Source organism: Perna viridis, chromosome 7 (assembly GCF_037379345.1).
Source record: "Perna viridis isolate PV_CMFRI_1.1 ecotype Kerala chromosome 7, ASM3737934v1, whole genome shotgun sequence".
Taxonomy (NCBI): Eukaryota; Metazoa; Mollusca; class Bivalvia; order Mytilida; family Mytilidae; genus Perna; species Perna viridis.
This window is the reverse complement of record NC_142451.1, coordinates 25,716,105-25,735,936: the sequence shown is the minus strand read 5'-3', so window position 1 is coordinate 25,735,936 and position 19,832 is coordinate 25,716,105. Positions and strand designations below refer to the sequence as shown.

General features: G+C 34.4%; 1 protein-coding gene across 1 annotated transcript; it reads left to right on the top strand.

Annotated features, from left to right (window-relative positions):
* Positions 1-241: 241 nt before the first annotated feature.
* Positions 242-17,955, top strand: LOC148611992 (equilibrative nucleobase transporter 1-like). The gene is made up of 10 exons (XM_088593062.1): positions 242-883; positions 3,048-3,094; positions 5,689-5,765; positions 9,735-9,827; positions 10,556-10,760; positions 13,482-13,670; positions 14,545-14,646; positions 15,005-15,194; positions 15,966-16,086; positions 16,666-17,955. Exons 1-10 carry the CDS (start codon positions 477-479, stop codon positions 16,825-16,827), a joined length of 1,593 nt encoding a protein of 530 aa, XP_088449188.1. The 5' UTR covers positions 242-476; the 3' UTR covers positions 16,828-17,955.
* Positions 17,956-19,832: the final 1,877 nt, after the last annotated feature.

Here is a 19,832-nt window from a genome sequence, read left to right as displayed (position 1 = left end):
TTCTGTGGAACCCCAGCTGGCACCCCTTCCTTTTCAAAGCGTCTGGATTCACAGGCACCCCTACCCTGCTTAGAGAATCAAATGTTTGCTGCCTATATTGTAAATGCAACCAGACATGACACATTTAACTTTTAAAATTTTCGATGAGTTATGATCGCATTGAAAAGAGGATAAAATATGCGAACACTATTCACTTTTTTACCTTCCATTTATTCCGGAAGAGTACTTTTGTTTGACTATTGAGGCTCAATTTGTCAATTTGTTATAATGTAAACGTGTAATTTACGACAACAGAAATAATATTCACACAAAAAGACTGTATTGATTTCCTCGTCTTTCAAATGACAACTAATATGCAGATTTTTATTACTTCGATTTATTGGAGAGATGAGATGTATAAAATCAAATACACTAGATAAGAAATTGTTAATACATAATTGTGTATCTTGTACACGTGTTTATTTATGTAAAGGAAAATGCATAAAAATTGTCTTGTGTACCTGCTGGCCTTTGTTGCCATTCTCGAGTCTCTATTTTTCGGGGTCATGTACGCCGGTTGGGGCTCATATGTGTATATACTAATTGACTTTGGAGTTTATTCAGAATTATGTCAGCATGAAATAACAGGAAATATTAGTGTTTCTAAATTCAACTCGCCAACTACTCAAGGAGCTACTAAAAACTTCAAAAATGAATCAGTTCCATATACCGTGATTACAGACGATAGACTTCAAATTGTATACAAACCCACTACATGCAAGGCTCAGCAAGAACAACTCCATCTTTTATATACAGCATCAATTGGTATAATATTTCTGCTAGTTGTATTCTGGGGTCCATTGGTGTACAGACTGGGAGTGACATGGCCGAAGACTCTTTCCATGTAAGTAAACGTACGTTTGCTCGCTTGAAACTATTTCAACATTTGTTTTCTGTTAGATTACTTAAAATGAGAGACTCTGATGATGGAGCGTTTTTTTCAAACACGTGACAAACAGACATACATTTGTTTTGGTTGTTAATTTTATCAATTTAACATTTTAAGTACTTTTTACAAAACGGAAACGGAGTTAGTCCGGTCGCTTTGATGTGATTGATTGTACACCAAATACTAAACACATTTGTGCCGGTTTAATTTGAATTAGTGTTAAGCTAAAACATGTGACGGGTCCATGTGAAAGATTTCGGGGGTCGAAAACTTTTACACTATTTTAGGAGATAGAAAAGTTGTATACCTTGCAACACAAGGGTCTCAGACCTTTTTGAACCGATTTCAAGGTGTGTTTAATTGTGATATGTGTTTTCCACAGTGGCCAGAAGTTGTAGTCATGCCAAATTACATTTTTACTTTTTTTTTGCGTCGTCCCAAGTCAGTCATTCCTGTCCTCTGTATGTACTTGTATGTTTCTTTTTCACTTTCAGTTTACTTTTATGTTGCTGGAGTATATGGGGGGCAAACTATTTCACTGCACACGTGTTTTATTTTGTTTTGGGGCCATTGATAGCCTGTCCTGCGCAGTGGTATGTCCTCGCCATTCACTGTAGACCTATTGGTGGCCTTGAGATGACATTTTTTCATTTCCGGTGGGGTTGTAGTCTCTGTGACATACTTTATTCACCATATCCATTCTCGTTATTATAATACTGCTCGCATTAATTTTATATTAAATGATTGTCCACGGCTATTAAAATGTTACAGTACCTCTCTATAAATAGAATAATGAGTGATCTTAACCATCAAATTCCTTAAAAGAAACGAGTTTATGATTCTTAAAGTAAAAGCCTGGGATGCACACACGAAATTGTCAATATTTTCATTGTTTTAATGAATAATGGACTGAAACTTTCTTACAATATTTGTTTTGTTTTCACCTGAAATATATGAAAATAGGTTTTTTGTTGTTGTTGTATCGGGGGGGGGGGTCTTTTAGATTATTTATTATTAGTTTTAGATTTTCTTTCAAAAGATGCACAGGCAAAGCAAATGCATTCAATTGTTTCATAGCAAAATATAATTTTATGTAAACGCCTCCTCATATCGCTATAAGGTCCCCACAATGTTAGATTGATAATAGAAAACGACTAATACCTTTCCCTGTGCAATTTAAAAAAAATATTTATACCAAAAACCATTTTTATTTTAGAAAATATAGAAATGCATTATAAAGTATGTTAACTTAAAGTTAAATATTACGTAATTATGATACTTAGTTAAAATGGATGCGTATTCTTCCGGAACAAAAGATATCACCCCCTTTCTCCGTGTTTATATTGCTTTGTGTCACGTCTTGTTTCGATTATCTTCAGTTTTCATGTATAATCTTCTATTCAATTCGTTAGGTACATTGTGTATGTAGATCGCCTCTTTTTCATGTGCTCACTACTAGACCGTGTTTTTTTTGTTTTTTGTTTTTTGTTTTTGTTTTTTGTTGTTTTTGTTGTTTTTTTTTATTTTGACGTATTTGAATGATTCCACTTCTGACATTTCGAATTTTTCCCGAAATCTGAGCGTTTCAGCTAATAAAGAATTGAGATAACGACTATAATAACATTCTTGTATGTGAATGTTTGCGTCCCAGATTTAAACCATAAACCGCACTTTAAAACTTATTTGAAGAGAATCACAGAAATCAAAATATAGGAATTTTGGCGGAATATTTTTAAAATATAAGACTTCACATCAGATGAATTGAACCGTGCTTAAAGTTTTATAGTTATATGGGCAGCACGGATAATACTAGACTAGTATACTAAAATATTAAAGAGTAAACGAACAAATACCTGTCACAGCATTTAAAACATATACATTGTAGTTACATGTACATCAGTGGTTGGAATTCGAGAGGGCCATGTGTCACTTATCATATTCAAGCTGTAAATATCCATTAAAACCATTTTTACTACGACCTATTGGAATTCTTTTGCATTAGAAAAAGGCACAGTCATTCTCAAAATTGTTATCCGTATAACTGGTACATGCTTTAAAACGTCGGGTTAAAATATTATTAATACATACATGTATTAATTTTGCTCGTCTTCTTTTTCAGCCTATTGATAAGTTCTGGGTGTTTAATGCTTGCCTTTGTGAATCCAGGTTAGTATATATATATAGTACATGTAAATTAAACCTACATTTTCCAGACCATTCGTGTATACTCGTATCGTCCGAGCCCTGAACCAGTATGTGCCGTATGCGTAGAGGAGTGATTGTCATAAGCTAGACTCAACAGATATACCGATCGTATGTACGCGTATAAGAGTGATTATTATGAGCTAGACCGAACAGATATACCGATCATATGTGCGCGTATAAGTGTGATTATCATGAGCTAGACCAAACAGATAAACCGATCGTATGTACGCGTAAAGGTGTGATTATCAAGAGATAGACCAAACAGATATGCCGATCGTATGCACGCGTATAGGTTTAATTGAGATAGACCTAACAGATATACCGATCGTATGTACGCGTAAAAGTGTGATTATCATGAGCTAGACCAAACAGATATACTGACCGTATGTACGCGTAGAAGTGTGATCATCATGAGTTAGACCGAACAGATATTCCAATCGTATGTAAGCGTAGAAGTGTGATTATCATGAGCTAGACTAAACAGATATACCGATCGTATGTACGCGTAGAAGTGTGATTATCATGAGCTAGACCAAACTGATATACCGGTTGTAATCACGCGTATAGATTTGATTGAGATAGACCAAACAGATATACTGATCGTATGCACGCGTATAGGTTTGATTATGAGCTAGACCAAACAGATATACCGATCGTATGAACGCGTGTAGGTTTGATTGAGATAGACCGAACAGATGTACCGATCGTATGTACGGGTAGAAGTGTGATTATCAAGAGCTAGACCAAACAGATATACCGATCGTATGCACGCGTGTAGGTTTGATTGAGATAGACCGAACAGATATACTGATCGTATGTATGCATAGAGGTTTGGTTATCATGAATTATTGACCAAACAAACACGCAGACTGTGTGTATTCGTGTGATTATCATGAACTAGACCGTACAGATATGCCGGCCGTATGAAGAATTTGAAAAAAAAATATTTCCAAATTTAAAGTCATGTGAGGCATGGTAAACAGTATATTCAACAATCATGATCATAATTTCAAACAACGTAAAAATACAGGTCACTAAAATTTGTAATGATGACAAGAACAGATTTGCTATGAAACATCGACTACACCCTGGTATAGACAGGAACCTCGCGCACAGACTTAACCCCTACAGTAAATTGCCTCAAATTCAGAATACAATTATTATAAATCCTATGTTACTAATGAAAGGTACAAGTGGTACCAAAGGACGATGCTTGAGGCATGATTTCAATGTTTCTTTTTATATAATTTTATTGAGTCAATATCTGCATGTATTTATTTATATAAAATTTTATGTAGTTTATAAAATATGAATAATATAATAATACATATTTTTTTTAATATATATATCTTGCCATCTTGTTCCATATGTGAAATAGTCAGACAATGACAGCATTTTTTTTTTACTCTGCACGATCAAATTAGAAATAAAGGCTAAAATTTTCATTGTTCAAAACCCAGAATAATTTTGATTCTGGTTCAATATAAAATTGTTTGAACATGTGTTACTAATTATGTTTTGCAAAAGTGCATTCAATACGTAGTTAATGGTGTATTATTTATAGTTGCATTTGCCTTTTTCAAAGGTTTAAAAAATCTATGAAATTACGTACTTGCAATTCACCCTGTAAAGCAACAGGATTTAAAATACCTTTCAGCACCTACACGTCAATAAAACATATATTTATTTTTAAATTTCATCAAATCTGTATAGTAATTTATCATATATTCAGTACTAAATATGGTGGTTTTGAATATCTGATTCGTCACACCCTAAAATACATCACATTTTTGTATTGTGGCACATGAAAGGTAATAAAAAAAAATTACCGAACAGATAAAATCTAGGCAGTATTCAAAAAGAAAATCCGTATAACAAGTGGCCATATCAGGGTAAAAAACGGAAAGTTAGAAACAACCTCAATGGTCCTGACTTGGAACGGGAATTTCCAAAATGAAAGTGGGTTAAACCAGGTTTTATAACCTCTCACTCCCCTTACGATCCGTTATTTCCTGTATAATTCGACACAAATGAGCAGCATTTTCAACCTTTATCACACTCCTTTATCGCACCCCTACTCGGAGTTCTCTACGGATTTTTCAAATAATTATTGATTGATTATTTGTACGTAATACTCGTCTATTTTAAGATTATGATGAAGACAGTATATATTACATTTCAAAATCAGTATCATATACCGTATCACCAACAATTAGTATCAGGCCTCAGGCTACAAGCCCTCGTGCTAAATATAGATATCTCGGGATAATAGCATGTACATGTAAATGCAATACAAATTTGTCATGTGTTGTTTTCTATGTATAGATTCTGAATATCTTGTTTGAGTGGGTGAAAAATATAATCTGCGCTTACAAAATTCACTCATATCAATTCGTATCATATCTCATAATTATATGAAATGCTCTGCATTCGGTCATGCACCCACCATACAAAATAGGCATTTAATTCAATCCATTGAAACTCTTCACGCGTATTATAACTGTACACATGCATGTTTATGACTGAATAAATTTTAGTTTTTATATCTCTTGTAGATATACCTTTGTTGATAATCCCGGGACTAGCATTCGTTGGTCTTGGGGGTGTTGGCCTTCTCATCATTAATATGAGGGTAAGATAAAGTTTACAGTTGGTTTCCACAAATTGTCCATTTCGTATGTTACACTCCTTGAGACGTTCACGTTTCCCATTTTAGCGTTCGTGCATCGTTTATCGTGCGTTTACGCATCGTTTTGCGTTCGTTTAAACGCGCGATAGAAGCGTTCGTTTAAACGCACGCTGGGAGCATTCGTTTAAACGCACGATAGGAACGTTCGTTTAAACGCACGATAGGAGCGTTCGTTTAAAGACAAATACCACTAACCAGTTCTGACGTTAGGAATTTCGTGAAATTTTACTGAAATGTTCTCAAGTATAACGCAATGAAATAAGCTTCTAAAAATATAAGTAACCGTGCTCTTAATGAAGATGTAGCAGTTCAAAAATTCGTAAAATCTTGATTCTTAGTCATTTTCCGAATTAAATTCAGAGGTCTTTGATTTTGTCAATGCTTTTACGACTGACACATGCCATACACCACTAGCTTGAAAATTTTCTTTTCTTCATTCTGAAAACATTAAAAACAAAATACAATGAGTTTCATTCGTCTAAAAAGGACTTTTTATTGTTTCCCGCCAAATGAAAAACTAACTTTTGAACCATATTCATAGTAATTTAAAATACTTCTCACGTTAAGATTTTTTTCCAAATTTGCGGTATGAAAAGGTATCCATTAGCCGATGGTATTACCTCTTTAAAACTTGGGGGTCACCGATCATATAAGAAAGTTAACCACATTTGTGAACAATTCATGCATAATTTTGTTTGGTCATTGAATGTTTCCTATTCAAAATGTTATGTTGGATGACTTTACGTCATAGTCAGCGACGGGACGTCTTCATAAGCTTCGAAACAGAAAGAAAAAATAGAATACCAAAATTACAATACAAAAACTTGACTGCGAAAAAAAAACGAAAGACGAAAGAATTACGACGGGAGAGCACAGAAAGTTGATCTTCAGCCGATTTATACATAAAACTATTCTGGTTTTTGCATGATCGTGTTTCCTTGCGTGAAGATGTCAAAATTTGTATTCATATTTTAAGCTTCCACAGTGCTTACTTACACTTCGAATGACTTATCTGTATCTAAAGTACAACATTTACATATGTACGTGGGGTATTTCAACAGTTAGTAGTAATATTTTGGGAACGGAATATTGCACGACAGATGCCGTTGAAGTATTTTCGCATGTAATAGATTGCACTTATACCAACCATATGTACTTGTACAAGTTTGTGTCTTCTTGTGGCGTACTTTGTATCAAATTTGAAATAAAAAGGCAGAATTGAAATTTTCAAGAAACAAAAAAGACAGGACCTATTATTGTCCTAATATTTTTCTTTTACATTAAAAACCATTTCGGTGCTCTATGCTGATGAAAAAAGTGTTCTAAAAATAAAAAGGCTGGGCATAAAATTTTCCCCCAATCCCCAATTAAAATTAAATGGTTGCTCCATAAGTAGATGTATGAATCCCTATTATATTAACTTATCTTATTTTGATTAAGTAAAAGAAACGAACTCCCTTACAAAGGAGGGGATTATGACCCACCTTCTGAAATTATAAGAAACATGACCCCCTTATCCTGTAATAAAAATTTAGGTCATCCGTTTTAACTTTCCGAACAAGTTTGTTCAAGAAAATAAATTGTCGGTAAACATACATCCTGGTCGTAAATTAAGGCTATATTATTTTTCGGGTGTTAATTCCTACAATGATACTGCATAGATTTTTTTATAATGGACGACAATCGATCATATGCATACGACCTAGTTTCAAGCAAAGCAAACACATTTGCGGAGATAGAATCTGTAAAAAATCATGATTTTGTGCCAAAAAAATATGTCCTCAAATTTCAGGGGAGGGGCATTCGCCGGTTCCGCCCATATGAATCCGTGCATGGATTACATAATTTGCGTGAAACTATTTCTACATTTTTACCTTAGTAAATGAACTGGCAAATAGTGTTTTATTTGCAATGATGCGGGACCACCTTTAATATCCCCCAGTTCAACAACTTGTCGTGATTGAGAAAACTAGCTCACATTCTCCAATAAAAGATTATTGTTCCATATCTCTCACCCGACCCTCGCTAAAATGTTTGATAATCAAATTGGCAAGACTCCCCCTAAAACTATCGGACAAAGCTGATTGTTAATTTTTGTTTCAAAGTCTAAGTATTCAATTTGGTAAAATTTGTGTTTAAGTTTCTTAGGAATGTCCTTGTGAAATTGTAGTCGTGAGTTTGTGTAGGACAGATGGACACACGGACGGACGCCTGGCATCTACGGAAGATTTTCCAAAGTGTCCCTTGAACCTCGACGTCATATTGCTTCTACGGTCAAAGGGAGATAAGTCGCGATTTTTGCGCTAAGAGCGACGTCACAATTCGACGACGAAATAATAGCTTGCGCCATACAATGCGCATAAACAATAGTGTGATTTGTCTTTAAACGCACGATACGAGCGTTGGTTTTTTTTTTTTGTATTTTGATTATTTCCTTGATTTAACTGTTATTTTTTATATTTTTTGCTATTATTAATTTATATAATTTCATTAATTTTATTTTCTATTTATTCTGTCTTCATTATATGTCAATATTATTATTTTTCGTCGTTCGTCTATCGTGCGTTTAAACGCACGCTAGGAGGGTTCATTTAAACGCACGATAGAAGCGTTCGTTTATCGTGCGTTTGGTGAGCGTTTATCGTGCGTGTGGGAAACCTAAACGTCTCAAAGAGTGTAAATATACGGGCAATCGATGAATATGCGTAACCTACACTTACGCGATGTAGGGCTTGGAACAAGATTTTCTTTCGGAAGTGTAAAATAAGCATGCACATCGACAACCTAACAGTTTACACTAAAGGTCTTCTCAGCACTTTCTACAAACAAAAATACTTCTGTCAAAAGGTTAACTATTGAGCGGTTTTAGAATTTTTTTCCAACTAGTTGGTATGCAGTGAATGAACAAAGGGTGCAAATGTCGCAAAGAAATTGAGTATTTAATTCAATGCAATAATCAGTTATAATAATTGAATAAAGTTCTACGAAACAGAAAAGATTATCTGATACCAATGGCAAATCCATTGACTCGCCCTTTTTGTTAAAAAAATGCTTAATTCATGCAAAATTTGTAACTACCCCCTCCTTTTTCATGAACCGCAACTGTAATACGCTGCCGAAGGGATCGTTTATGGTTGTATTATCAACTTGGTTCTGTATACTTATGGCAAAAGAAAGCATTAATATCCGGTTTTTACCTTCATTTTCAGGAGCTGAAAAAAAACAGCATAATGGTAGCTTCATTTGCGTATAGTTATATATGCGATTGAGAGCCAAACCAATATATTTTCCAAATATATATTGGAAAATATTCGCTAGTTTCGATAATTAAATACAAATCGAATCGTAGATTTTCCCAGATAGGGTTGGTCATAATAGTCTGCCATATGGCGCCCAGATATTTACGAAAATTACTTTATCATTATTACCCATAATTCTCGGGTCATAAAAACTGCGAAACGAAGCAAAACGAAACGAAAATAATCGATAAAAGAAAGAATCGAAACAAAACATCTCGATAAAAGGAAATCGTAATAAAATCGTAAGTAAACGACACAAATCGAAGCAGATTGAAGCTGAACTAAATTGAATAAAGGAAATTTTTTAAGACGTTTTGCAATTTATAAGAACTATAATGTTTACCAGCACCGGGCAATTCGACCCGAAAACATTTCGGACCACGACAACAAATAATTCCTTATGAACAAGTATAATATATGAAATCAGAGCTGACAAAAATTATCAAAGTTGCTTTTAATTAATGTTTTTTTCGGGAGCGTAACAAGTTTTAATTTTCATCATATTACAACCTACCAAATAATACACTAGTTCTTGTTATGATAATTAATAAAGAATTCTCCGGACCAATGAGCAAGGAACCGATTTTGATTGACAATTTCTTTGTTTCTTTAGGTAAGCGCCCTGCTACGCGTTGGTGCTGGGTTCTATGTCGCTGTATTCAGCGGTGCGTGTGATTCATCAGTTATATCGCTACGAATCGTCAAGGTAAGTACAGTAGGTATACTCGTAGTGACGGAGCGCCAGTAACGTCCTATATATTGCTAAATTTTGTTCTATCGGAAATGACAAATTTTGGAATGGACGTCCCCTGTATGTCCGTTAGCAGAGACATATGCGATTTAACAACACAGCTGCACACTATCAACAAAGTCAAATGTTATATTAGAGTACATTCAAATCGCTTTGTCGCATATAGGCAAAGTTAAAAAATCATATCAACAAGTATACTCTACGGATTGTAAAAAGTACACATGTACTTCAGTTTCCATCTATCATATGTCATGTACATGTATGCATTCGACTACCTTCAATGCATTGAAGATTTTGCCAGATATTAAGCACAAAACAGGAAAGAAATTTTCAAAAGTGATACTCCAGGAAAGTGTGCAGATATATGTTTCTACTGTCTCTTCTTGTCCGAGGAAACACAGAGCGTTGCCTTGACTGAAGTCTGGTCATGAATACAGTATAGGAGAGAGATTACATGTTTCTAGTGAGCCTATTTTTTTATTAGACGGTCATATTTTGCTATGGCAACATTTGCATTCCCTTTATATGGACCTATCCCTTCTTTTGGTGAAAATTTTGTTGATTCCGTGCATTTAAAAGTTGGAAATCTGTTCCATACAGAAGATAATTTATCACTGGGCCAACATTGATATATAGGCTACTACATCCTATATAAGTTATTTATGGTAGTTTATATGTTGTAGGTATTCTATGATAAAGGTATATCATTTAAGTATCCTCTTGTTGGGTTTGCTTTACTGGAAGTTTTCTTATCAGGAGCAAGTCTCGTTTTACACCGGAAGTTTGAAAAGAAATCCACGACGAATGCCTCTACTTATTATGACGTGAAAACAACAGAAGATTTTAATGAAGACATGGAAGATCGTGTCAATGAACAACTTGCTGGCGGTATAAACATAGTTACACTCCTTGAGACGTTTACGTTTCCATCACGAACGATACCCAAATGCACGCTAAACGCTCACGAAACGGACGATAAACGAACGCTCCCAGCGTGCGTTTAAACCCGCGATAAACGAACGGTGAAAAAATGATAATATTAACAAATAATGAAGGAAGAAAAAATAAAAAATAAAATTATCAAAATTATTTGAATTGATAATAACAAAAATATAAAAATCTCTTTTATAGTAAAATCATGGAAATGATCAAAATACAAAAATATCGTGCGTTTTAACGATGCACGAACGCTAAAATGGGAAACCTGAACGTTTCAAGGAGTGTAAGATTTCTGAGAAAATACGCCTAAAATGTTGTTAAATTCACCGTCTAACATGCAAATGTACACTATGACACTAGCGTTTTTTTTATAAAGTGGGTTCAACGTCAAAGTACTTTGAAATGTGAAATTGATTTTAATATATTTAAGATTTAATGTGTAAATGTCTACTATTCAAACGTCATTCCACTCTATGTTCAGGGCGACTCAAGGGCAATTTTTGGAAATCTTTTCAGCAACATACGTTGTCTCATCGCTGTCGTTTTGTTGGTTTGTTTGTTTGTTTGTTAGGGTTTAACGCCCGAGCAGCAATATTTCAGCTATATTTAGGCGATGAACATGAAGTGGATGATAAAATGAACATGAAATGTTGATGGTATGAAAAATGGGACGGGACACAAGGACAATGGGGGTCGAGAAATTTTGATTGCCACTTGAAATAGGGAGAGGTGGGTAGGGTCGGGCAATTTAGCCTGCTGTGGCGGAGCCCTATGGTTCCTACTCCAGGAGAATACCACAGTAGGGTTTTTTTTTAACGTGCGAGGAATGTAGCATCTTTCCCAACATGGTGCACCACTATGGTTTGCAGTCAGGTTTTCCATATTATAGCCTGACAATCCAAGCATATGACATGCCAGTGGTACCCCATTCCACCACCTAGGGCACACAACCAAGTTGGTCCGTGGGCAAAGCGTCCTAGCCCCCGCCTAGGGTTCTAAGCACTATTTAGTCGCCTTTTACGACAAGCTTGGTGCTGCTGCAGGCCTATTCTTTTGACACCCGGACCTGCACGAGTCCGTTTTTTTGGCGAAATGTCTTAATCCAACAACATTTCTTGAAAGAACGCTGTATGAATTAATTTCACCACAAGAAAGTCTGAATTTAATCAGCTATAATGATTGCAATTTTATTCAAGCATATGCCTTTTTTCGTGCATCATGATTGGTTGTTCACCTTTTACGACCGACCTCAGCGATGACATTTTTTTATAACGTTGTAAATTCCATGTACATACTATACCGTAAATAACATGTCTATCATTGCTTCGGCAAAAGATAGACCTGTTTAGAAGCTTAAAACGATATTATCTGCTGCTTTATTCCATTCTCTTTCGGGAATGTATTCAAAATAACAATTTTTCGAAAGAATAGGAGAGTTCTTCGTGATGTCATCACTTACCAGTATGGGGCATCAACATTAAATCATCATAACTTTTTCGTTTTTTTTAAGATAATTGAAAAATTCTTTTGGTTCACTACACTCCCAATAATACTCTTTTTATCCACGGAATTTTAAAATAAATATTCTGTAATTAGACTATGTGAGCATAAAAATTTAAAAATAATTTTTGTAAGTATAAGAGTAAAAAATTCACATACAAAATATGAATTACTTCTAAATGAAACTTTTTACAGAACCAAAATTAGATATAAAATAACAAAGCTATAAAGTTTTGAAAATTTGGATTCTAATCATGAAATTGTTAATTGTTTATTTGCCAGCCAATTTGACACTTATGCAAATTAGTGAATATGACATCACTAATGAGATTGGCGACTTTCCTATACAGTTTTCAGTAGCCCGTATATAAATACTTTGAATATTGAAATTGACAACCATGTCACGTGGTCAGTTTGAATGCCGACATTTGCTGTGCTAATTTTGGGTATCAGTTTCACAGAATGAGAGCCTTTAAGAAAAAAAGTATTTGTATATTTCAGATAGTAAGGGATAGGGATTATAAGGATAAATTTATGGCTGTTTAAAAATGAGCCATTCACTCACAAACCTGATATAAAAGTCCTTCTTGTTTTGTGAGTGAATGGTCCGATTTTACACATCGATAAATTATGGAAAAACCAGTGTTTGATCGTTTTATATTTACTCGAATTTAAGAAATATGGCCGACGTATGAGTGCATCTGTCCTACCATCACTCAGTTTGTGATGGTACATTGTAAGTGATCGGAGGATCATAGTACAGATGATATTTCCACGATGGATTCACTCATGGCTAAGCTCGGGTAAACTCGGTCTCCTTCATATTGGAGTGTAACTAATATTAATTATGTTTAAATGTTCATACTTACAAGTTGTCGTATTATGCAGAAGTGTTTGGAGCATCTTATATTAGCTTATCGACAAATGTTTGTGCATATGCCAGTTAAATATGTACATTGTATAATAGAACTGATAGTTTTTTTTACTGATATGACGAAAATTGTACCGTGACGCTATTTTGTTTTCTTTTATTCAAAAAGAAACTATTCAACTGCTAATGCAGCATAAATTTACAACAAAAACGTTACAAGAATTTTGTTAAAAGTCCTCAATCTACAAATATCATTATTGAAAAATGTGTGAATTGTTTCCTTTTTTAATCTCTTTCAGGTGCTGTTCCAAAAGGAGATGGTACAGGTGATATTAAACTACCGAATCAAGACAATATACCACTTCGACATAGCTTATGTTCGTCTAAAACGCTGACATTTTATATAACATTGTCAATATGGACTTTCAATTTTCTGTATTATGTTGGTTCTATAAATACAAGACTGAATGCAGCAGTCCAAGATAAAGGTAAAAGTAATAACTGGTACTGGATGTTTTTTTTTATGAGTCAAATATTTCCACTGAGATATTTTTACATAGAAGTAACTTAAAACCAAATTTTTAGTTGTTCATTTTTAAGTAAGAGGGAATGAAGGTTATAGCGGTAATCAAAAGAATGTAATCCAGGGACAAAGACCAGACATGGAAAACAGACATACACAACAAAGAACATAAAGTAACTAAAATCATGCATAAAAAGTAACAAAAGTAAATAAGCAACTCGGCCTTCACTAAAAACTGGGAGCTTGGACCAGATGCACCGGTAGGGTAAGCGTCCTCTGCTTTTCTAGAAACACCCGCCGAGTTGCTCATAAAAAGTCAAGTCCGGGTAAACAAACGAAGAAAGGAAAGGAAAACTATGACCCGTTGAATAAATCAGTTTTCGTGGTGCTGATGGATACACCATAACGATCCACGAGTTCATGATGACGACCATAAAACTTCTGTAGTGATGATTTCAATCTTGTAGCAACATAACCCTGTTCTAGAAGCCTATTTGTTAGAGTTCTAGCGCGATACAAAAAGTCTGCGTAGTTTCGGCAAGCTCTGGCATAACGTATGAGTTGTGATATGAACACTCCATACGCAGCAGCCGAAGGGATGTTGCCAAAGATGAAAGGAAAGTTGACAATTCTGAATGAAAAGTCATCACGTTTGTCGTAAAGTTTGGTCAAAGTAAGTTGTGCCATTATTTGATATTTTTATAATTCAGTTGTCTATTTTCCAGTATGTTGTGCCAATATTTTGACATTTTTACCACCAATGAATTAATAAACAATGTCCATGATTTATTCTGTCAAGAGTGAGATAACACAATTTATAAATTATATTTTCTTCGCAGTCAGTCATTTCACCAACATACTGGCTGTTATAATGCTCTGTGGTATAATAACAGCATTCATTCCTGGCATGGTATTTGAATGGCAGCAGAAAATATTCAAATGTAAGTTACATATATTTTATATGTGTTTTGTTAAACAAAATAACTGTTAGGTGATTTCTGATGTGATGTTTAGACACCAGTCTTTTTTTTTGGGGGGGGGGGATCCTTCGGCTCGTCGTTCACACCGCACAATATTTCAAAAACACTCTCAACATTTTCATGAAACGGAAGTAAATTATTTCATTGATATTTGCTCCCTTTCGATTTTTTTAGTTATTGGACTGACTCATTAAAAATGGCTGATTTCAGGTTTTTGTACAATAAATTACTTGGGAAAAATGATATAACCTAACATGTAACTGATGAAACAGAACGTTGTCTTCATTTTTTAGTACATGTACATGTACATTGCTTTTAGACAGGAGACATGTTAAAGAAAGGCAGCTGATGCCGAGTGTCTTCCCTCTGACTGTAACAGTAATCCTGGGTCTGATCCTCAATATATTAACCTTCTATACCTCGGAGACTGTGTTCCTCGTAGAATTTATCATAGTGACACTGTTCAGGTCTTTCCTCTACAGTACGTCTGTATCATTTAATGTTTCTGCGTAAGTCTTAGTATATTTTAATATTTTAACCTTAGCTACGTGCATCGACTGATATTTATTTTCGCTCTATCCAAACACTGCAGACAGGCCTTACGAATTTTTTTGACTGTATCAATTACACGTCATTTGACGAATAATGTCGCTTAACATTATTTATTTTTTTCCAAATATTCGATTTGGAAGAATCTTGCAATGTTTGAAAAAGCCATCTAGAATGGGATTCGAACGTCAAATTACCATTGTCAAATACAGGCATTTAATGCTTTCGCAAATCTCTTCCTAATGATGACGTGCGAATACATGTAACATCAAGAAATTGATAGTGTTTCAATTAGCGTTTTCAATTTAATACTTAATTTTAACATTTAAAACGCATTAAAAGTATTATAAGTGAAACATTATATTATAACATGAAATGAATTGTAAACAATCAAAAAAGGAAGCTTGTAGTTCCTTTCATGGTTTACTTGTCTTCCGGAACTAAAATTTGATTTTTATGGGGAGGTTAGGATCAAATTTAAAATAAAAGGCAGTATTTAAATTTTGAAGAAAGAAAAAGCCAGGACAGACCATAAGAAAGAAATAAAAAGACAGGATCGATTATTGTCGTAATAAATGTGACTGTTGTTTATTGTTATTGTACATATTTGAATTTATTGTGTACTTTTAAAAAACATTGTACTGAGTTAATATAAAGTTTGGTCGAGGAATGGAACGTGATAAAAGAACGTCTAGTTATTTATTTATATTGAATATATTTTACCTTTTCAGTTATCCTCTTGAACACCAGAGCATTTTGTTTTCTCTGGGACTATCTTTAGGTGGTCTGTTTTCAATGATACAGATTCCAGTTTTTATGTGGTACAACATGTCAACAGATTCCCAACGACAGGTCTGAACATTTTTCCGACGGAGCCGGAATAGTTTCGTTTCGCTTTTTTACTCTTTGACATGAAAGACGCTCTTCCATGGAAACGCAAGTCACCTGATCGCAATTCTGCTTTCCGATTGGTCAAGTAACTGATAACTTAGTGGCGTTCGAAAAAACTGTATCGGAAATTGAAATTGCGTGCCATGTGTTTAAAAACATATTTCCTGAATGAAATGTAGAAAATTATAAGTAAAAAGAACAAATTTTACTGCGTCGTTTTAAAGATAGTACTTGTTTTGAAAAACTACACTTGTCTGAATTCACGATAAAACTTGAATAAATTAACATGATTCACATTTCCCATTTATAGTTAGCCTTTAAAAATCGTGAAAAATACACATTTCACGAAGACACATGTATCAAATTTAAATGGCATGTTAAAATGAAAGTATGTATATCAAAATGTTTATAAATAGTTGATGAAAAAATATGTGGCAAAATAATGATTTATGTACTTCATCACAATCAGAAATATTAGAATCCCCCCAAAAAAGACTGAATGTATTCTAGAAGATTCATACATGTCATTTTATTTTGTAGGTCAGAATATTCATGACAATGTTGGAACTTGTATCATTTGTTCATCCGTTACGCGTTTTCCTGGAAGCAAAAGGTCTGAGTAGAACTAGGTGTTGTTCAAAGAAGGGAAATAACCCACCAATGGCAAAAGAAGGGGAACCTGAAACTTTACAATTACATTAAACCTTTATATTGCTCCTTTAATTTGAATAGAAATGATTTGTATTTATATGCCAAGTAAAATCACATATCACATAAAAAAATATGAATTTGATGGGTACTTTTTATATGCTAAATTTAATTCATCAAATTCTAAGTAAACGTTCGTAATGTTCTGGGGCCAGTAACTAGAAACTTAATCGTAAGTATGAAATAAGAGTAGCCTTACGATGGTTTAAAGAGAGACTTACAAGCGTTCTAAGATTGTAACTAGAAAAATACTCTTAAACCTCATTTACATTACTCTTAAGTAGCAAATGTAAGGACCGCTTCTTAGTAAAGTTTTCCGAAGTTACTGTCTTTGGTTTCACTAATTTATTTATAATACATCGGACTTGCTTCTCTCGGTGTTTTGCTTTAGGCGGTTTTAGGATGAAACTTTAATTTCTCGCTAATTTTGCCACAAAAGATATCTACATTGCACCCACTCTAGAGGAATATTTCAAGGGTTTAACCTCAAATTTGTTTTACTGTGCGCCCCCCCCCCCCCAATCTAAAATCCTGGGTCCGCCCAGTTAAGTTTAAGTCTCCAATGATGATAATCGTGTGAATACAATTAACGTTGACCTTCCCCCCTTTCTATTCGAGAAACATTTGATTTGTATGAGTTTAATCTTTTTTTTACCATCGCCCGTGCGAGAGCCGAAGAGGTGGTCAAGGAAAAAGCTCTCCGAGATAAACCTAGCCTCTTTCCTAAATAAAAGAAAAACATAATTAAGTTGTGAAGTGGCTTAACATTTGATTTTTTTTGGGAGGGGGTGAGGTGGGGGGAGGGGGGCTAGATTAAAATTTGAATTTAAAAAGGCAACATGGAAGTTTTCAAGAAATAAAACACAAGAAAGGCCATGGAAAATTAAAAACCCATCTATTATTGTCCAGATATTTTTGTTATTATAAAAAATTTTGACAATCTGTACCAAATATAAAAAGGACCTATATTTGCTTGAAATAAAAAGGCAGAATAGAAAATCCCCGTATAGAAATAAAATGGTTGCATCCTTTCATGGTTAAGCACAAGTTCGAATAATGAAAAAGTGAACAATAGCCACATTCGTTAAAAAATTAAATACAAACAATATGTGTTTTTATTTGTATATAGTTCCTTTTGAATGTGGCCTTATGGATAATAAAAAATATCTGTGGTTGAACCCGATAAAAAAACTCTACGTACACAAATAAGGACTACCTAAATTCTTAAGAGTTTACTGTCTAGACAACAATTTAAGAGATTGAAGTCAATTCTTCAAAGAGGGTGTCTAGTTACTAGATTTGTATTCAAGTAGCTCATAAGATGATTCTAAGGCTGAAGAGAGCTTCTGGTTAATGTTAAGACAAAATGTCGCACAGTTAAGGTTTCGCTAAAGTCAAAATCTTGAATATTACTTATCAAATTATTTTTTAATCACAATTCCGAAAAAAAATGTGTTTTTAAGAAATTCCTGAAACTTCTAAATGCTTCCTCATACAGTTATATACACAAAAACAGAGTCCATTGTTTGATAGAATGTCTTTTGCAAACAATGTCAGTCATTGTCATCATACTTAAATTCCTCTTTTAACGAGATTTGTTAATATGTATGGTTTCTTCGTCATACATAGAAGACCAAAGGCTGACTTTAGGCTGACATTTTCATCCCGGTGAGGTTATTGTCTCTCCGACATATTCACCATTCATATTCTCGTTATGTGTACATGCATGCATGATGAAACCAGACAATTCTACAAATGGAACATGAATAACATATAAAAACATAATTAAAAAAATCAAGATTATTTAAAAATATTTGTTCCTTAAATGCTTAGCACATACTTTAATGAATTAGAAGACTGAATGGTCATAGCCAAAGATGGTTTCTACGTCTGTGTTTAAAAAAGAACCGATTGATTGATTGTTGGGGTTTAACGTCCGAGCAGCAATATTTCAGCTATATTCAGACGATGAACATGAAATTGATGATAAAATGAAGATGAAATGATGATGAAATGGAAAAAAGGGATTGGACACAAGGATAACAGAGTCGAAAAATTTTGATTGCCACTAGAAAAAGGGAGGGATGGGTAAGGTCGGGCAATTTAGCCTCCTGTGGCGGAGAGCAAAGGGTCCTACTCTTATCGAATACCACAGCAGGATTCTTTAACATGCGAGGAACGTGACATTTTTCCCACCACGGTGCACCACTATGGTTTGCGGTCAGGTTTTCCGTATTGTAGCCTGACAGCCCCAGCATGTAACACGCCAGGGATACCTCATTCCACCACCTGGGACACACATCCCAGTTGCTCTGTGGACAGAGAGCCTAGCCCCGTCTAGGTTTTTGAGCACTATTTAGTCGCCTTTTACGACAAGCTTAGCGTTGCTGCAGGCCTATTCTTTTAACACCCGGACCTGCACGGGGCAAGAAAAAAAGAACAGAAGAAATCAGTTATTTGTTTCAACAATATCAAGATTATTTAAAAAAAAACATATCTGAAGTCTTCTTTCAAAAATTTAGCACTTTAAGTTCATTGGTGGATTGATGAATGTTCACTGCCAAAATTGATTTTAACATGTACGTTAAATAGAAACATAAGACTGTTGCAGTATAGCTCATGCAATATCCAGTGCAGTGATGTTTTGGGGTTTAGGATAGTAGCAAGAACGTCTTTTCATTTCAATGCCTGTATTCCACATGAGTCCAAAATGTCAGTCCAAGTGCCATGACAAATAAAATAAAGTATTAAATATGGTTAGTGTGGCTTGATGCACATTTCACACACGTATCAGGTTACATGTACTTTTTGCAAGATAAATACATTGTTCAGTTCTGTCGTTGATTTAGCAGCACGCTAATCGGTGAATCGCTAGATTCATAAAATATGAAAGTCACTATTCACTGACCACGGTTTTTGCCATTAGCTCGTTCGCATACATCACTACATGTTTCATAACTCGTTTAGATGATAATGTTTACCACGAAAAGTTTTTCTCA

Excerpts from the sequence above, each read along its gene's own strand:
- LOC148611992 (XM_088593062.1), top strand. The coding sequence starts at position 477 with ATGCATAAAAATTGTCTTGTGTACCTGCTGGCCTTTGTTGCCATTCTC. Across the intron at positions 884-3,047 it reads TGGCCGAAGACTCTTTCCAT|CCTATTGATAAGTTCTGGGT; the intron begins GTAAGTAAACGT and ends CTTCTTTTTCAG. Across the intron at positions 14,647-15,004 it reads GCAGCAGAAAATATTCAAAT|ACAGGAGACATGTTAAAGAA; the intron begins GTAAGTTACATA and ends CATTGCTTTTAG.